This window comes from Oncorhynchus gorbuscha, linkage group LG25, assembly GCF_021184085.1.
Source record: "Oncorhynchus gorbuscha isolate QuinsamMale2020 ecotype Even-year linkage group LG25, OgorEven_v1.0, whole genome shotgun sequence".
Lineage (NCBI taxonomy): Eukaryota > Metazoa > Chordata > Actinopteri > Salmoniformes > Salmonidae > Oncorhynchus > Oncorhynchus gorbuscha.
This window is the reverse complement of record NC_060197.1, coordinates 1,987,984-2,003,849: the sequence shown is the minus strand read 5'-3', so window position 1 is coordinate 2,003,849 and position 15,866 is coordinate 1,987,984. Positions and strand designations below refer to the sequence as shown.

The 15,866-nt window shown below is 44.4% G+C and overlaps 1 protein-coding gene across 1 annotated transcript; it reads right to left on the bottom strand.

The window, feature by feature from the left end:
* Nucleotides 1-1,302: 1,302 nt before the first annotated feature.
* LOC124013532 (decorin) lies at nucleotides 1,303-3,620 on the bottom strand. The gene is made up of 2 exons (XM_046327841.1): nucleotides 3,067-3,620; nucleotides 1,303-2,888 (listed from the first exon to the last, which is right to left on the bottom strand). Exons 1-2 carry the CDS (start codon nucleotides 3,612-3,614, stop codon nucleotides 1,790-1,792), a joined length of 1,647 nt encoding a protein of 548 aa, XP_046183797.1. The 5' UTR covers nucleotides 3,615-3,620; the 3' UTR covers nucleotides 1,303-1,789.
* Nucleotides 3,621-15,866: the final 12,246 nt, after the last annotated feature.

The window sequence follows — 15,866 nt, the reverse complement described above, 5'->3', positions numbered from 1 at the left end:
TTGTTTACAGACAGATTATTTCACTGTATCACAATTCCAGTGGGTCAGAAGTTTACATACACTAAGTTGACTGTGCCTTTAAAACAGCTTGGAAAATTCCAGAAATGTATGCCTTGGTTTTAGAAGCTTCTGATAGGCTAGTTGACATCATTTGAGTCAACTGGAGGTGTACCTAGGGATGTATTTCAAGGCCTAACTTCAAAATCAGTGCCTCTTTACATGACATCGTGGGAAAATCAAAATAAATCAGCCAAGACCTCAGAAAAGAAATTGTAGACCTCCACAAGTCTGGTTCATCCTTGGGAGCAATTTCCAAATGCCTGAAGGTACCATATTCATCTGTACAAACAAAAGCACGCAAGTATAAACACCATGGGACCACGCAGCCATCATACTGCTCAGGCAGGAGACGCGTTCTGTCTCCTAGAGATGAACGTACTTTGGTGCGAAAAGTGCAAATCAATCCCAGAACCTTGCGAAGATGCTTGAGGAAACAGGTATAAAAGTATCTATATCCACAGTAAAACTATATCAACTCAGCAAGGAAGAAGCCACTGCTCCAAAACTGCCATAAAAAAGCCAGACTACAGTTTGCAACTGCACATGGGGACAAAGGTCGTACTTTTTGGAGAAATGTCCTTTGGTCTGATGAAACAAAAATAGACCTGTTTGTCCGCAATGACCATCATTATGTTTAGAGGAAAAAGGAGGAGGCTTGCAAGCAGAAGAACACTATCGCAACTGTGAAGCACGGGGGTGGCAGCATCATGTTGTGGGGGTGATTTTCTGCAGGAGGGACTGGTGCACTTCACAAAATAGATGGCATCATGAGGATAGAAAATTATGTGGATATATTGAAGCAACATCTGAAGACATCGGTCAGGAAGTTAAAGCTTGGTCGCAAATGGGTCTTCCAAATGGACAATGACCCCAAGCATACTTCCAAAGTTGTAGAAAAGTCAAGGTATTGGAGTGGCCATCACAAAGCCCTGACCTCAATCCTATAGAAAATGTGTGGGCAGAACTGAAAAAGTGTGTGCGAGCAAGGAGGCCTACAAACCTGACTCAGTTACACCAGCTCTGTCAGGAGGAATGGCCCAAAATTCACCCAACTTATTGTGGGAAGTTTGTGGAAGCTAAACAATTTAAAAGGCAATGCTACCAAATACTAATTGAGTGTATGTAAACTTCTGACCCACTGGGAATGTGATGAAAGAAATAAAAGCTGAAATAAATAATTCTCTCTACTATTATTCTGACATTTCACATTCTTAAAACAGTGGAGATCCTAACTGACCAACGACAGGGAATTTCTACTAGGATTAAATGTCATGAATTGTGAAAAACTGAGTTTAAATGAATTTGTCTAAGGTGTATGTAAACTTCCGACTTCAACTGTACGTGGCATCATTGACCTTTAAGTAGGCCATAGTCTTTCAACACAGACTTCATGGGAGAGGTTCCAGTAAGTATTTTCTCTGAACACCACGGCTTCCATCAATCACAGCTTTACCCAAGCGACGACATACAGTACAGTATAGCTATCCACATTGAGATCCAAGTTCACTCAACTGGCCATCTTGCATTGTTACCTTGTAATGTTGAATCAAAATCAGCTCCCGACATGATGTTTGTTTCTCTGTGTATTGCAGAACATTTTACCGCCATTTTAGAGCCCAACGGACTTTCAGGTTGAGCAGAAAAAACCCTGCAATTGGTTTTAGTTGTGGGATTGTCTATAATCCATACTTGCAGTATGACTGTCCTGCAGGATTCTATAGACTGCAGCTCAGTAGAAGTGTACCACCTGGAAGCCTCTGAGGCAGTGGAAGGCTTTTGAGTCCATGTGGCCCAGGTCTATGAGGTTGTGCTCCAGCTGCACCAGCACCAGGCTGCTGAGGCCGGGGTCTGAACCCCCCCAGCAGAAGGCGTCGCGGGGCACTGAGTGGATCTTGTTGTGTGTGAGTGCCACTGAGTGTAGCCCCCGGGGCAGCTGCCTGGGCACCTGGCTCAGGGCATTGTGACACAGGTCCAGCTGGTACAAGACAGGCAGCGCCCTGAAGGCCCCCGAGGCCACCCTGGCTATCTTGTTCCTGGCCAGGCCCAGGTGCTCCAGGTGGGGGAGGTGGAGGAAGGAGGCTTTGCCCACGGAGGAGATGAGGTTGCCCTCCAGGTTCAGGGTTTTGAGGGAAGAGGGGAGGTGGCGGGGTACTTTCTTGAGCTGGTTGCCCTCTAAGTTGAGGCTCTCCAGGTGGGTGGCGTTGATGAGGGACTCCCTGAGAAGGCCATGGTTGGTTAGCCGGTTAGCACTCAGATCCAGAATCACCAGCTCCGAGGTACCCACGAAGGCCTCCCCTGGAAACTGCTGGATAAGGTTGCCACGGAGGTACAACTCCCTGATAGATAGAGGTAAGCCAAGAGGCACCGAGGCCAGCCGGTTGCGGTCCAGGCTGAGGGTGCGCAGGCTGCCCAGAGGTGAGAGCACACTGGCGGGGAGAGTATCATTCCCATTCCCCAGGCTGTTGTTGCTCAGGCTGAGGACCAGCAGGCCGGGGCAGTTGGCCCAGGCTCCCTCTGACATCACATTAAGCCGGTTGTTATCCAGACGCAGCTCTTCCAGGGAGGCGGGCAGGTCTGTGGGCACGCTCTCCAGTAGGTTCCGGTCCAGGTAGAGCCGCCTCAGGGCCGGGATGCCCTCAAAGGCCCCCTCGATGGAGCCGTCTGTCAGCCGGTTGTTGCTGAGCACCAGGAACTCCATGGACAGGTATTCATTGAGCAGGTCCAGCTGAATGCTGTCGATGCGGTTGTTCATCAGGAGGATGTAGCGGGAGTTATAAGGGATGCCGTACGGAACCTTCTCCAGCCCCTTGTCGGAACACTGGACCACTCTGGGAAAGGGGACAATAGAAAACATTGGAGTAATGCACGTCAAACATTACTGTACAACATGGTTTGGGTGATTAAATAAGACTGTGACAATATGGAAATAGCATAATGATAAAATATTTACAAAAAATTATTACAAATGGGCAATAGTAAGCCTGATTTAGTCCGAGAACATCTCACCGTCCATAGCAGGCACATTCTAGGGGACAGTAGTTGTCTTTGAAGTAGGGGAAGTATGCCGGATTTGTGCCCTCCTTCTTCTCCTGTTTTGTCTCTTTGGTTTTGTTGTCCTTTTTCAGAGGTTTACCTTTCCTCTCATTTATTTTGTCTTTCTTTTGATGTTTCCCTGTCTTTGTCTTGATACTCTTGGTGGTCTGTGTCAGCTTCATTGTGTGTTTTGGCACTGCTGGTTTGGCTGTAGATTTTGTCTGTTGTGTTTTGGGTGTACGTTTTGTCTGTAGTGTTTTGGGTGTATGGTTTGTCTGTTGTGTTTTGGGTGTGGAGTTTGTCTGTACCGTCACTTTGGGTTTGGCTGTTGGTTTTGTCATCTCTTTTGGTTTGGCTGTAGGTTGCAGTTCCTTGGCTGTGAGTTTTTCCTGTTTTGGTTTGTCTGTAGACTTGAGCTGCTTGACTGTATTTTCTGTCTCTTTGAGAAAGACAATGCTGTTCCTCTCAGTCTGATTGTCGTTGATTGAGACCTTGATAGTTGGGCCAACTTTGACCTCCATCGACTGAGAAACAAAACTCTCCCCCTCCCTGAGATTTATCTGGGAGCTGTCAGTCACACTCTGAACCATAATGAGCTCACTGTCCACCAATGAGATGGCCTCCTCTGCCTCTGGAGCCGGGTCTTGGATATGACTGGCAGGTTGAGCGAGAGCATGAGTGGCAGACTCTGGAATTTGAGAGGGGGTAGAGGGCGTAACTGGGGGAGGGTCATGTTGAGTGGCAGGTGGAGGAGTGACATCATAAAGTGGAACAGGCATAGCCGCAGGGGGAGGGGACATGGGTTTGTTGATAGCTTGATTGACAGGTTGAGTGTCCATTACTTTTTCTACAGGAGAGGAGGAAGTGCGGGTTGGAGAGGGGAGGTCTATGTGTGTAACGACTAAGTAGTTTCCCTCGCTTTGATCTACACTGGGTTCTTTAACTTCCACAACTCTCCGGTCTTCTTCTAGTTTCTCCTCTCCTCCATATGCTCTCTGTTCCTTAACACCTCTCTCCTCATCATCTGATCTAATCCCTTCTTCATGTCTCCCCTCTCCATTATCTCTTCTCTCCTCCTCCTCTTCATGTTCCTCATCAGCTTCTATCTCCCCATTTTCAAATCTCTTCTTCTCTCTGTAATCAAGCCCTCCAACCAGCTTTCTCTCTTCCTCCATCCCTCGCTCTTCCTCATGGCCCTCCTGCTCTGCTGCCCCCATCTCCTCCTCTATTCTCCACTTCTCAGAGTCAGTCTCTGGAGTTAGTCCTTCCTCGCTCCTCCCCTCTTCCTCCCTCTTCTCTTCAAGGTGGGTTGCAGTGAGTTCTTCACCCTCCTCTTCGTCTGCTGTTGTGGTCTCCCTCAGTCTCTCAGGTCTCCAGTCTGACCAGGGATCTGTTTCTCTGACAGAGTCTTCTATGAGGATCATTTCCACTCCTAGACACACACAGCAGTGTCTTAGTATTGACACTCAAGATTAGGCATCGCTACAAAATGACAGACAATGTGGGTCATATTGACAGAGATTTGACGAAGTTTGCAGTTGTTATTTTCATATAAGAATAGAAGTATAATAAAATAAAACCACTTCTTACAGTACTTTAAATTAATTACCAAAATTTGGCAAATGGCTCCGGTTCTATTCAAACCTGTGACTAGGTTGCCTGAATAAGTCTGGGATATGTTAACAGACTTGGTTCGTTTGAAAAAAACATAATTCCTATGCAGTGTGGAAACATCTGATTTCAAGTGTACTTAGGTTCCTTTGCTGCACACCTACATACATATGATGCATTTTCCAAACTGATCAGACAATTAGGAGGATCAGAAAATAAAGCTATTAGAAATTAGAAATTGTTGAATTCGTTTTTCAAGTTTGGGAATGTAAAATCAGTGTGTAGATCCTGTGGATGATGAAAGTTCATAAGCACTTACTGGGCTGAAGTACAAATGATTGAAGAGGAACTATCAGGAGCCAGAGTAGTAGAGTGAGTTCTTCCATGGTCTTCTATCTAAAAGACAAGAACCTTAGTCCAACAACCTAAGAGACAGTATCATGTATCACAACAGTTTCTAATTGAGTCTCTTCCTATTTCCTTATCAAAAGCAAAAAAAATACGATCTGAAATTAACTTCATAGATCTTCCCACTAGCACGAGTGAGTTTTCAAAAATGATTTTCATGGTCCTAATCTTTTCTGTCTAGAATGCATTGCAAGAGCAAACGGTAACTACTATAAATGAGGTAGGTGTCCTCTAAATATCCAACATAGATCTAGAATAATAGTGCAGATAGTATCTGAAGTTCTATCTATTAGATGTATGGGTGTCAGTCTTGCTTACCTGCTGTGCCCTTAGACGTCAGAGCCAATATCATGCATCTGTGTATGTTGTCCAGTGGGAGTCATACCAAACTATCTCAATGCAAGGAGAAACACTGCTGAACCAAGCAGTCCTCTAGGAATGAGGACCCCCAAATAGTATGACACACACACACACACACACACACACACACACACACACACACACACACACACACACACACACACACACACACACACACACACACACACACACACACACACACACACACACACACACACACACACACACACACACCTCGACTAAACTGGGGGCTAACGGGTGACTTTAATGACCTATTTAAGAGTCCCCTCTCTGTGGGGAGTTTTCACACACACACTCCGGGCCGGAAGCCGGCGGCAGGTAATGACTCTGAATACTCATATCTCAAAGGGGATTTTCACACCGACCCTCCAGGATATAGTGGAATCTGGGAAGATCAATAGCAGGAAAGGTTAAAAAAAAGCGGGAGAGGAGGGGGTCAATGTATGGATGGGAGGTCAAAGGGGAGAGGTGGTTTTAGGGGGATTCTGTTTGCCCTTGTTCCAGAGGGGCATTAGCAGCCCGGCGGGTGACACCGTGGTGGCAAGTGGTTCCGGGTGAATTGCCTGACCTTTGACCCATAGCGGTTGCATTGATAGTGCATTGGGTTAGGGGAGAGGGGGGTAGGTTGAGCCATTTTTTAAATGTAACTAGGTAGTCAGTTAGGAACAAATTCTTATTTACAATGACGGCCTACACCGGCCATAGCTGGACGACGCTGGGCCAATTGTGCGCCTGTCACGCTCTGGCCATAGAGGCTTTTTATTCTCTATTTTGGTTAGGCCAGGGTGTGACTAGGGTGGGCGATCTTCTTTTTTCTATGTTTTTGTATTTCTTTGTTTTTGGCCGGGTATGGTTCTCAATCAGGGACAGCTGTCTATCGTTGTCTCTGATTGAGAACCATACTTAGGTAGCTCTTGCCCACATGGGTTTTGTGGGTAGTTATTTTCTGTTTAGTGTGTTTTGCACCTGACGGAGCTGTTTGGGTTGTTTCTTTTGTTCCTTGTTGTATTTAATGTTCTGTTTATTAAAATAATGATGAACACTGACCACACTGCATCTTGATCCTCACCTTCTTCCACCAATGAGAATCGTTACAACGCCCCCCTATGTCAAGGGAAATAGTATTCTTTCTACAAAGATACAGATATCTACATATATTTCAGGATGATGTGTTTCTCTGGAAATAATCAGAATTCATGTAAACATAACAGTTTTGAAAACATAGCTTGTCCAACAAGTGGTCTCTTGGCACAACTTACCCTGGATATAAAGTAAGTTGAGCATAGGGACGGGGTAAGTTGAGCATAGGGACTGGGTAAGTTGAGCATAGGGATGGGGTAAGTTGAGCATAGGGACAGGGTACGTTGGGCGTAGGGACGGGGTACGTTGAGCATAGGGACAGGGTGCGTTGAGCATAGGGACGGGGTACGTTGAGGATAGGGACGGGGTACGTTGAGCATAGGGAAGGGGTAAGTTGAGCATAGGGAAGGGGTAAGTTGAGCATAGGGACGGGGTACATTGAGCATAGGGAAGGGGTAAGTTGAGCATAGGGACGGGGTACGTTGAGCATAGGGAAGGGTTAAGTTGAGCATAGGCACGGGGTAAATTGAGCATAGGGACGGGGTACATTGAGTATAGGGACAGGGTACGTTGAGCATAGGGACGGGGTACGTTGAGCAAGCCTTGGGGTAAGTGGGTGATGGTGTCCTGTGACAGTGGGTGATAGTTGAATTCATGGAATGGGGTTGTGGTATATTGTCGATCTTAAATGCCTACATTCAGATGTAGATCTTTCCGTTCAATATCACTTACAGTTGTCTGAGACAGAGATGTTCTTTCGATGTACCAATTCGTAGGCAAGTTCTATGCATTCGAGGCTACTTAGCCCATGAAACTGGTCCGTGAGATGTTTGATATGTTTATACAGCTCAGACTCCATGTCAATCAGATAAGACCTTGTGTGTCTCTGTTAATCTATCATAGCCTCTCTTTATACAGCTCAGACTCCATGTCAATCAGATAAGACCGTGTGTGTCTCTGTTAATCTATCATAGCCTCTCTTTATACAGCTCAGACTCCATGTCGTCAGATAAGACTGTGTGTGTCTCTGTTAATCTATCATAGCCTCTCTTTATACAGCTCAGACTCCATGTCAATCAGATAAGACCTTGTGTGTCTCTGTTAATCTATCATAGCCTCTCTTTATACAGCTCAGACTCCATGTCAATCAGATAAGACCTTGTGTGTCTCTGTTAATCTATCACAGCCTCTCTTTATACAGCTCAGACTCCATGTCAATCAGATAAGACCTTGTGTGGCTCTGTTAATCTATCACAGCCTCTCTTTATACAGCCCAGACTCCATGTCAATCAGATAAGACCTTGTGTGGCTCTGTTAATCTATCATAGCCTCTCTTTATACAGCTCAGACTCCATGTCAATCAGATAAGACCTTGTGTGGCTCTGTTAATCTATCATAGCCTCTCTTTATACAGCTCAGACTCCATGTCAATCAGATAAGACCTTGTGTGGCTCTGTTAATCTATCATAGCCTCTCTTTATACAGCTCAGACTCCATGTCAATCAGATAAGACCTTGTGTGTCTCTGTTAATCTATCATAGCCTCTCTTTATACAGCTCAGACTCCATGTCAATCAGATAAGACCTTGTGTGGCTCTGTTAATCTATCATAGCCTCTCTTTATACAGCTCAGACTCCATGTCAATCAGATAAGACCTTGTGTGTCTCTGTTAATCTATCATAGCCTCTCTTTATACAGCTCAGACTTCATGTCAATCAGATAAGACCTTGTGTGGCTCTGTTAATCTATCATAGCCTCTCTTTATACAGCTCAGACTCCATGTCAATCAGATAAGACCTTGTGTGTCTCTGTTAATCTATCATAGCCTCTCTTTACACAGCTCAGACTCCATGTCAATCAGATAAGACGTGTGTGGCTCTGTTAATCTATCATAGCCTCTCTTTATACAGCTCAGACTCCATGTCAATCAGATAAGACCTTGTGTGGCTCTGTTAATCTATCATAGCCTCTCTTTATACAGCTCAGACTCCATGTCAATCAGATAAGACCTTGTGTGGCTCTGTTAATCTATCATAGCCTCTCTTTATACAGCTCAGACTCCATGTCAATCAGATAAGACCTTGTGTGGCTCTGTTAATCTATCATAGCCTCTCTTTATACAGCTCAGTCTCCATGTCAATCAGATAAGACCTTGTGTGTCTCTGTTAATCTATCATAGCCTCTCTTTATACAGCTCAGACTCCATGTCAATCAGATAAGACCTTGTGTGGCTCTGTTAATCTATCATAGCCTCTCTTTATACAGCTCAGACTCCATGTCAATCAGATAAGACCTTGTGTGTCTCTGTTAATCTATCATAGCCTCTCTTTATACAGCTCAGACTCCATGTCAATCAGATAAGACCGTGTGTGTCTCTGTTAATCTATCATAGCCTCTCTTTATACAGCTCAGACTCCATGTCAATCAGATAAGACCTTGTGTGTCTCTGTTAATCTATCATAGCCTCTCTTTATACAGCTCAGACTCCATGTCAATCAGATAAGACCGTGTGTGTCTCTGTTAATCTATCATAGCCTCTCTTTATACAGCTCAGACTCCATGTCAATCAGATAAGACCGTGTGTGTCTCTGTTAATCTATCATAGCCTCTCTTTATACAGCTCAGACTCCATGTCAATCAGATAAGACCGTGTGTGTCTCTGTTAATCTATCATAGCCTCTCTTTATACAGCTCAGACTCCATGTCGTCAGATAAGACTGTGTGTGTCTCTGTTAATCTATCATAGCCTCTCTTTATACAGCTCAGACTCCATGTCAATCAGATAAGACCGTGTGTGTCTCTGTTAATCTATCATAGCCTCTCTTTATACAGCTCTGACTCCATGTCAATCAGATAAGACCTTGTGTGTCTCTGTTAATCTATCATAGCCTCTCTTTATACAGCTCAGACTCCATGTCAATCAGATAAAACCGTGTGTGTCTCTGTTAATCTATCATAGCCTCTCTTTATACAGCTCAGACTCCATGTCAATCAGATAAGACCGTGTGTGTCTCTGTTAATCTATCATAGCCTCTCTTTATACAGCTCAGACTCCATGTCAATCAGATAAGACCGTGTGTGTCTCTGTTAATCTATCATAGCCTCTCTTTATACAGCTCAGACTCCATGTCAATCAGATAAGACCGTGTGTGTCTCTGTTAATCTATCAGGGGTAGACCCCTGCTTGTTTTACGTTTGTTTACACAGGGCATCATGATGTCTGCTCTGTAACAAGAACAATGCACTCAAGTTCACATGCATAACACATTGCATACTGGGCATAAAACTGACTAAATGTAATCATTATTTATATGGGATATGGTGGCTGTTGGCTCAACTTACCTCATGTCCGTTGGCTCAACATACCCCGTGTCCGTTGGCTCAACTTACCCCGTGTCCGTTGGCTCAACTTACCCCATGTCCGTTGGCTCAACTTACCCCATGGCCGTTGGTTCAACTTACCCCGTGGCCGTTGGCTCAACTTACCCCATGTCCGTTGGCTCAACTTACCCCATGTCCGTTGGCTCAACTTACCTCAAGTCCGTTGGCTCAACTTACCCCATGTCCGTTGGCTCAACTTACCTCATGTCCATTGGCTCAACTTACCCCATGGCCGTTGGCTCAACTTACCCCATGTCTGTTGGCTCAAATTACCCCATGTCCGTTGGCTCAACTTACCCCATGTCCGTTGGCTCAACTTACCCCATGTCCGTTGGCTCAACTTACCCCATGTCCGTTGGCTCAACTTACCCCATGTCCGTTGGCTCAACTTACCCCATGTCCGTTGGCTCAACTTACTCCAAGGCAAACATTTAGACTACATTAGCTCACACAGCTACAAGGGTGAAATTTTGTGCTAGTTTTAATACATCATATTGTAGCTTACTGAGACCCTAAGTGATGTACAAAACCATCTTAAAAATATCTACTTTGGTTTAGATACAAGAATTGTGAAACCCATAACACAGGGATCATCAGCTAGATTCAGCCAAGGGGATATTTATTATTGAGTGGATGGTCAGTGGGCCGGAACATAATTATAAATCATTTGCAGACATCAAATTGACTGCAAGAAACCCAAACAGATATAATGTTTGACTAAAACATAATCATTTCAAATCTTGCTTACATTTGCATACGACCACGTCTGTCTATTGTGCATGGGAATAGTTCGGTACAGATTTCTTACATTAAATTCACTTGGATTGACTTCCTTGAGGGGAAAACATTTTTGTGCTCAGAACTTGGGGTGGCAAATAAAACCACAGCCATTTATAACACAATCAATTAATTAGACTTTGTGAAAAACAGTTTTTGGTGCGAACTTGCTTACCACTTTTCTATGTGGTTTCTTCCTTCACTGACTCCATGAAATGTATTTTCATTTTTATTTATTTGACCTTTATTTAACCAGGTAGGCTAGTTGAGAACAAGTTCTCATTTGCAACTGCGACCTGGCCAAGATAAAGCAAAGCAGTTCTACGCATACAACAACACAGAGTTACACATGGAATAAACAGAACATACAGTCAATAATACAGTAGAACAAAACAAAACATGTCTATATACAGTGAGTGCAAATGAAGTAAGATAAGGGAGTTAAGGCAATAAATAGGCCATGGTGGTGAAGTAATTACAATATAACAATTAAACACTGGAATGGTAGATGTGCAGAAGAAGAATGTTCAAGTAGAGATACTGGGGTACAAAGGATCAAGATAAATAAATAAATACTTTATGGGGATGAGGTAGGTAGATAGATGGGCTGTTTACAGATGGGCTATGTACAGGTGCAGTGATCTGTGAGCTGCCCTGACAGCTGGTGCTTAGTGAGGGAGATGTGAGTCTCCATCTTCAGTGATTTTTGCAATTCGTTCCAGTTATTGGCAGCAGAGAACTGGAAGGAAAGATGACCAAAGGAGGAATTGGCTTTGGGGGTGACCAGTGAAATATACCTGCTGGAGCGCGTGCTACGAGTGGGTGCTGCTATGGTGACCAGTGAGCTGAGATAAGGTGAGGCTTTATCTAGCAGAGACTTGTAGATAACCTGTAGCCAGTGGGTTTGGCGATGAGTATGAAGCAAGGGCCAGCCAACGAGAGCGTACAGGTCGCTGTGGTGGGTAGTGTATGGGGCTTTGGTGACAAAAATGGATGGCACTGTGATAGACTGCATCCAATTTGTTGAGTAGAGTGTTGGAGGCTATTTTATAGATGACATCGCCAAAGTCGAGGATCGGTAGGATGGTCAGTTTTACGAGGGTATGTTTGGCAGCATGAGTGAAGGATGCTTTGTTGCGATATAGGAAGCCAATTCTAGATGTCATTTTGGATTGGAGATGCTTACTGTGAGTCTGGAAGGAGAGTTTACAGTCTAACCAGACACCTAGGTATTTGTTGTCCACGTATTCTAAGTCAGAGTCGTCCAGAGTAGTGATGCTGGACGGGCGGGCAGGTGTGGGCAGCGATCGATTGAATAGCATGCATTTAGTTTTACTTGCATTGAAAAGCAGTTGGAGGCCATGGAAGGAGAGTTGTATGGCATTGAAGCTCATCTGCAGGTTAGTTAACACAGTGTCCAAAGAAGAACCGGAGGTATACAGAATGGTGTCGTCTGCGTAGAGGGGGATCAGAGAATCACCAGCAGCAGAGCAACATCATTGATGTATACAGAGAAGAGAGTCGGCCCGAGAATTGAACCCTGTGGCACCCCCATAGAGACTGCCAGAGGTCCGGACAACAGGCCTTCCAATTTGACACACTGAACTCTATCATAGAAGTAGTTGGTAAACCAGGCGAGGCAATCATTTGAGAAAATTATGAACTTTTTGCACATGATTCATTTAGTTTTTGTTTTCCTAGAAAAAAAGGGTTGCTCAACTTACCCTTTGGATCAACTTACCCCACTATCCCCCTTTGTTCCAGAATATTCAGACTTCAAAGTAGGGCCTGCCCTGGTCTCCATACATTGGTTAGTGTTTTAACTTTGATGTCTGGCCAACATGTATACTCTATCTTCCTTTAAAACCTACATTTGGACCACATGTTTTCAGCAAAATAGAAAATTCCCATTAAGTGTACATCTCATGTTGTGTGGCATTCAAAACATCTAATGTCTTGAGAAAACAGGATTTATCTGATGTTTATATTTTTCTGTTTGGAAGAGAACAGCTGTACGGTAGTAAAAAACAGGAAGTAAAATAAAGACATTCTGCTGGTTCGTATTCATGACAATGAAAACAGCTTCTTATTGCAGTGTTTCTCTCCTCTCTTTTAGCCACTCATTATTCTCGGCGTTCGTAACCTTGGTGTTTCTCATCTATCATCTACCGTGTAATAAACGGAGCCAAACATTCCCGAAGGATTTATCGGAATAGTTTGTTTTCAACAAGATATGGGTTGGGAATGGTTTATGAACGTTGAGCAATTTCACAATTCAGTCCAGTATAACTTGTGTACAGATTTGTGATCGTACAGCACAAACAATGGCCTGTTGTTTACAAGCAGCAGAGCTGGGGATGGTTAGAAACACACATTCACGCACATACATAGACGTGCACACACATACACACACACACACACTTGTTACAGCATTACATCACTACCTAGTGAGTGAGAGTTAATAAACTGCTTTCTAGTCCGATCACTTGTCCGAACGCCTTAGTATCACGCAGTAAAGTGAAGAGAATCCTGTTCATTCACTGTTTAGGAGTGATTGTAAGACCCTGGGGTCCAGTGGCCTGTCCTTGCACTGCTGACGTGCTCCTTCAGAGACTCCAAATAAAACCCAGCCGTCACCGTCTACCTTGAGAATTACAATACTCACTGTCCCAATGAATAACACAGAGACACAGTAACAGAGACTGATAGATACACAAAACAGTATTATATGAAGGATTAGATTGAGGGAGGGAGGGAAAATGGCATGCTGGGATATGGACTGTATAGACAGTGTATAAGGTCACCTGGACTACCTGGCCTGATGACTCCTTGCTGTCCACCTGGTCGTGCTGCTGCTCCAGTTTCAAATGTTCTGACTGCGGCTATGGAACCCTGGCCTGTTCACCAGACGTGCTACCCTGTCCCAGACCTGCTCTTTTAAACTCTCTAGAGACCGCAAGAGCGGTAGAGATACTCTGAATGATCGGCTATGAAAAGCCAACTGACATTTACTCCTGAGGTGCTGACCTGTTGCACCCTCGACAACCACTGTGATCATTATTATTTGACCCTGTTGGTCATCTACGAACATTTGAACATCTTGGCCATGTTCTGTTATAATCTCCACCCGGCACAGCCAGAAGAGGACTTGTCACACCTCATAGGCAAATCAAATCAAATTGTATTGGTCACATACACATGGTTAGCAGATGTTAATGCTTCTAGTTCCGACTGTGCAGTAATATCTAACAAGCAATCTAACAATTTCACAACAACAATCTTATACACACAAGTGTAAAGGAATCAATAAGAATATGTATGTATAAATATATGAATGACAAATGCCGGTTTGCCTGAGGCTGCTGCCGTGCAGGTGTTTGTACACAGGTGTTTGTACACACTCTCATTCAAATAAACACATAGAAGAACACACACATACATGTAATAGTGCCAGACATGCACACAAACATATACAGTTGGCATTGATGTTATGATTCCAGTTGTCCTTGATGTCCTTTGTTTTAAATGTATTATTTTTTGCATTGTTGTTTTCTTCTGTCTTTTCCTTTTCCCTCTTTAGTTCATCACCTTGGTTGTGGGGGAATGGAATTGATTGTATTTTCTTCCGGGGGGTACTGTGGGAGGGGTCTCGAATGGTTGAGGGACAGCTATTGGGGAACTGTGGGGGGATCTTGGAGGGTTCGGGTTTCACAAGATTGTGATCATGAAAAAGGAAACTATGACACATTTTATATCACTATCATGCACACGCACCCTCACACATGGATGGATCTGTGGGGGAAACACTGATACATGTTTGATAGTGTCTTGATGCTGTATTGTTTGTCCTTCATGTTATAATACTTTAATGTTACCCCTTCCTTGTGTTTTTGGTGTTAAATTATTATTGAAAAATAAATATATATATATATATATATAAATACATGGATGATGAATACATGGATGGCCGTGCGGCATCGGAAGGACGCAGTAGATGGTATAGAGTACAGTATATACATATGAGATGAGTAATGTAGGGGATGTAAACATTATATAAAGTGGCATTGTTTAAAGTGACTAGTGATACATTTATTACATCCCATTTTTTATTATTAAAGTGGCCAGAGATTTGAGTCGGTATGTTGGCAGCAGCCACTTAATGTTAGTGATGGCTGTTTAACAGTCTGATGGCCTTGAGATAGAAGCTGTTTCAGTCTCTCGGTCCCTGCTTTGCTGCACCTGTACTGACCTCGCCTTCTGGATGATAGCGAGGTGAACAGGTAGTGGCTCGGGTGGTTGTTGTCCTTGATGATCTTTTTGGCCTTCCTTAGACAGCGAGGGGGTGGTGTAGGTGTCCTGGAGGGCAGGTATGTTGTCCCCGGTGACGCGTTGTGCAGACCTCACTACCCTCTGGAGAGCCTTACGGTTGTGGGCGGAGCAGTTGCCGTACCAGGTGGTGATACAGCCCGATAGGATGCTCTCGATTGTGCATCTGTAAAAGTTTGTTTTATGTGACAAGCCAAATTTCTTCAGCCTGCACACTGTCTGTGTGGGTGGACCATTTCAGTTTGTCTGTGATGTGTACACTGAGGAACTTAAAACTTTCCACCTTCTCCACTGCTGCCCCGTCGATGTGGATAGGGGGGTTTTGTTGACGTTGTTTTGTTGACGTTGAGTGTGAGGTTATTATCCTGACACCACACTCCGAGGGCCCTCGCCTCCTCCCTGTAGGCTGTCTCGTCGTTGTTGGTAATCAAGCCTACCACTGTGGTGTCGCAAACTTGATGATTGAGTTGGAGGCGTGCATGGCCACGCAGTCATGGGTGAACAGGGAGTACAGGAGAGGGCTCAGAACGCACCCTTGTGGGGCCCCAGTGTTGAGGATCAGAGTGGAGATGTTGTTTCCTACCCTCACCACCTGGGGGCGGCCCATAAGAAAGTCCAGGACCCAGTTGCACAGGGCGGGGTCTTGACCCAGTTACATCATGTACGTCTCCAGTGATAACTGTGACAGTCTGAGTCACATCATGTACGTCTCCAGTGATAACTGTGACAGTCTGAGTCACATCATGTATGTCTCCAGTGATAACTGTGACAGTCTGAGTCACATCATGTACGTCTCCAGTGATAACTGT

Excerpts from the sequence above, each read along its gene's own strand:
- LOC124013532 (XM_046327841.1), bottom strand. The coding sequence starts at position 3,614 with ATGGAGGTCAAAGTTGGCCCAACTATCAAGGTCTCAATCAACGACAAT. Across the intron at positions 2,889-3,066 it reads GAATGTGCCTGCTATGGACG|AGTGGTCCAGTGTTCCGACA; the intron begins GTGAGATGTTCT and ends CCCCTTTCCCAG.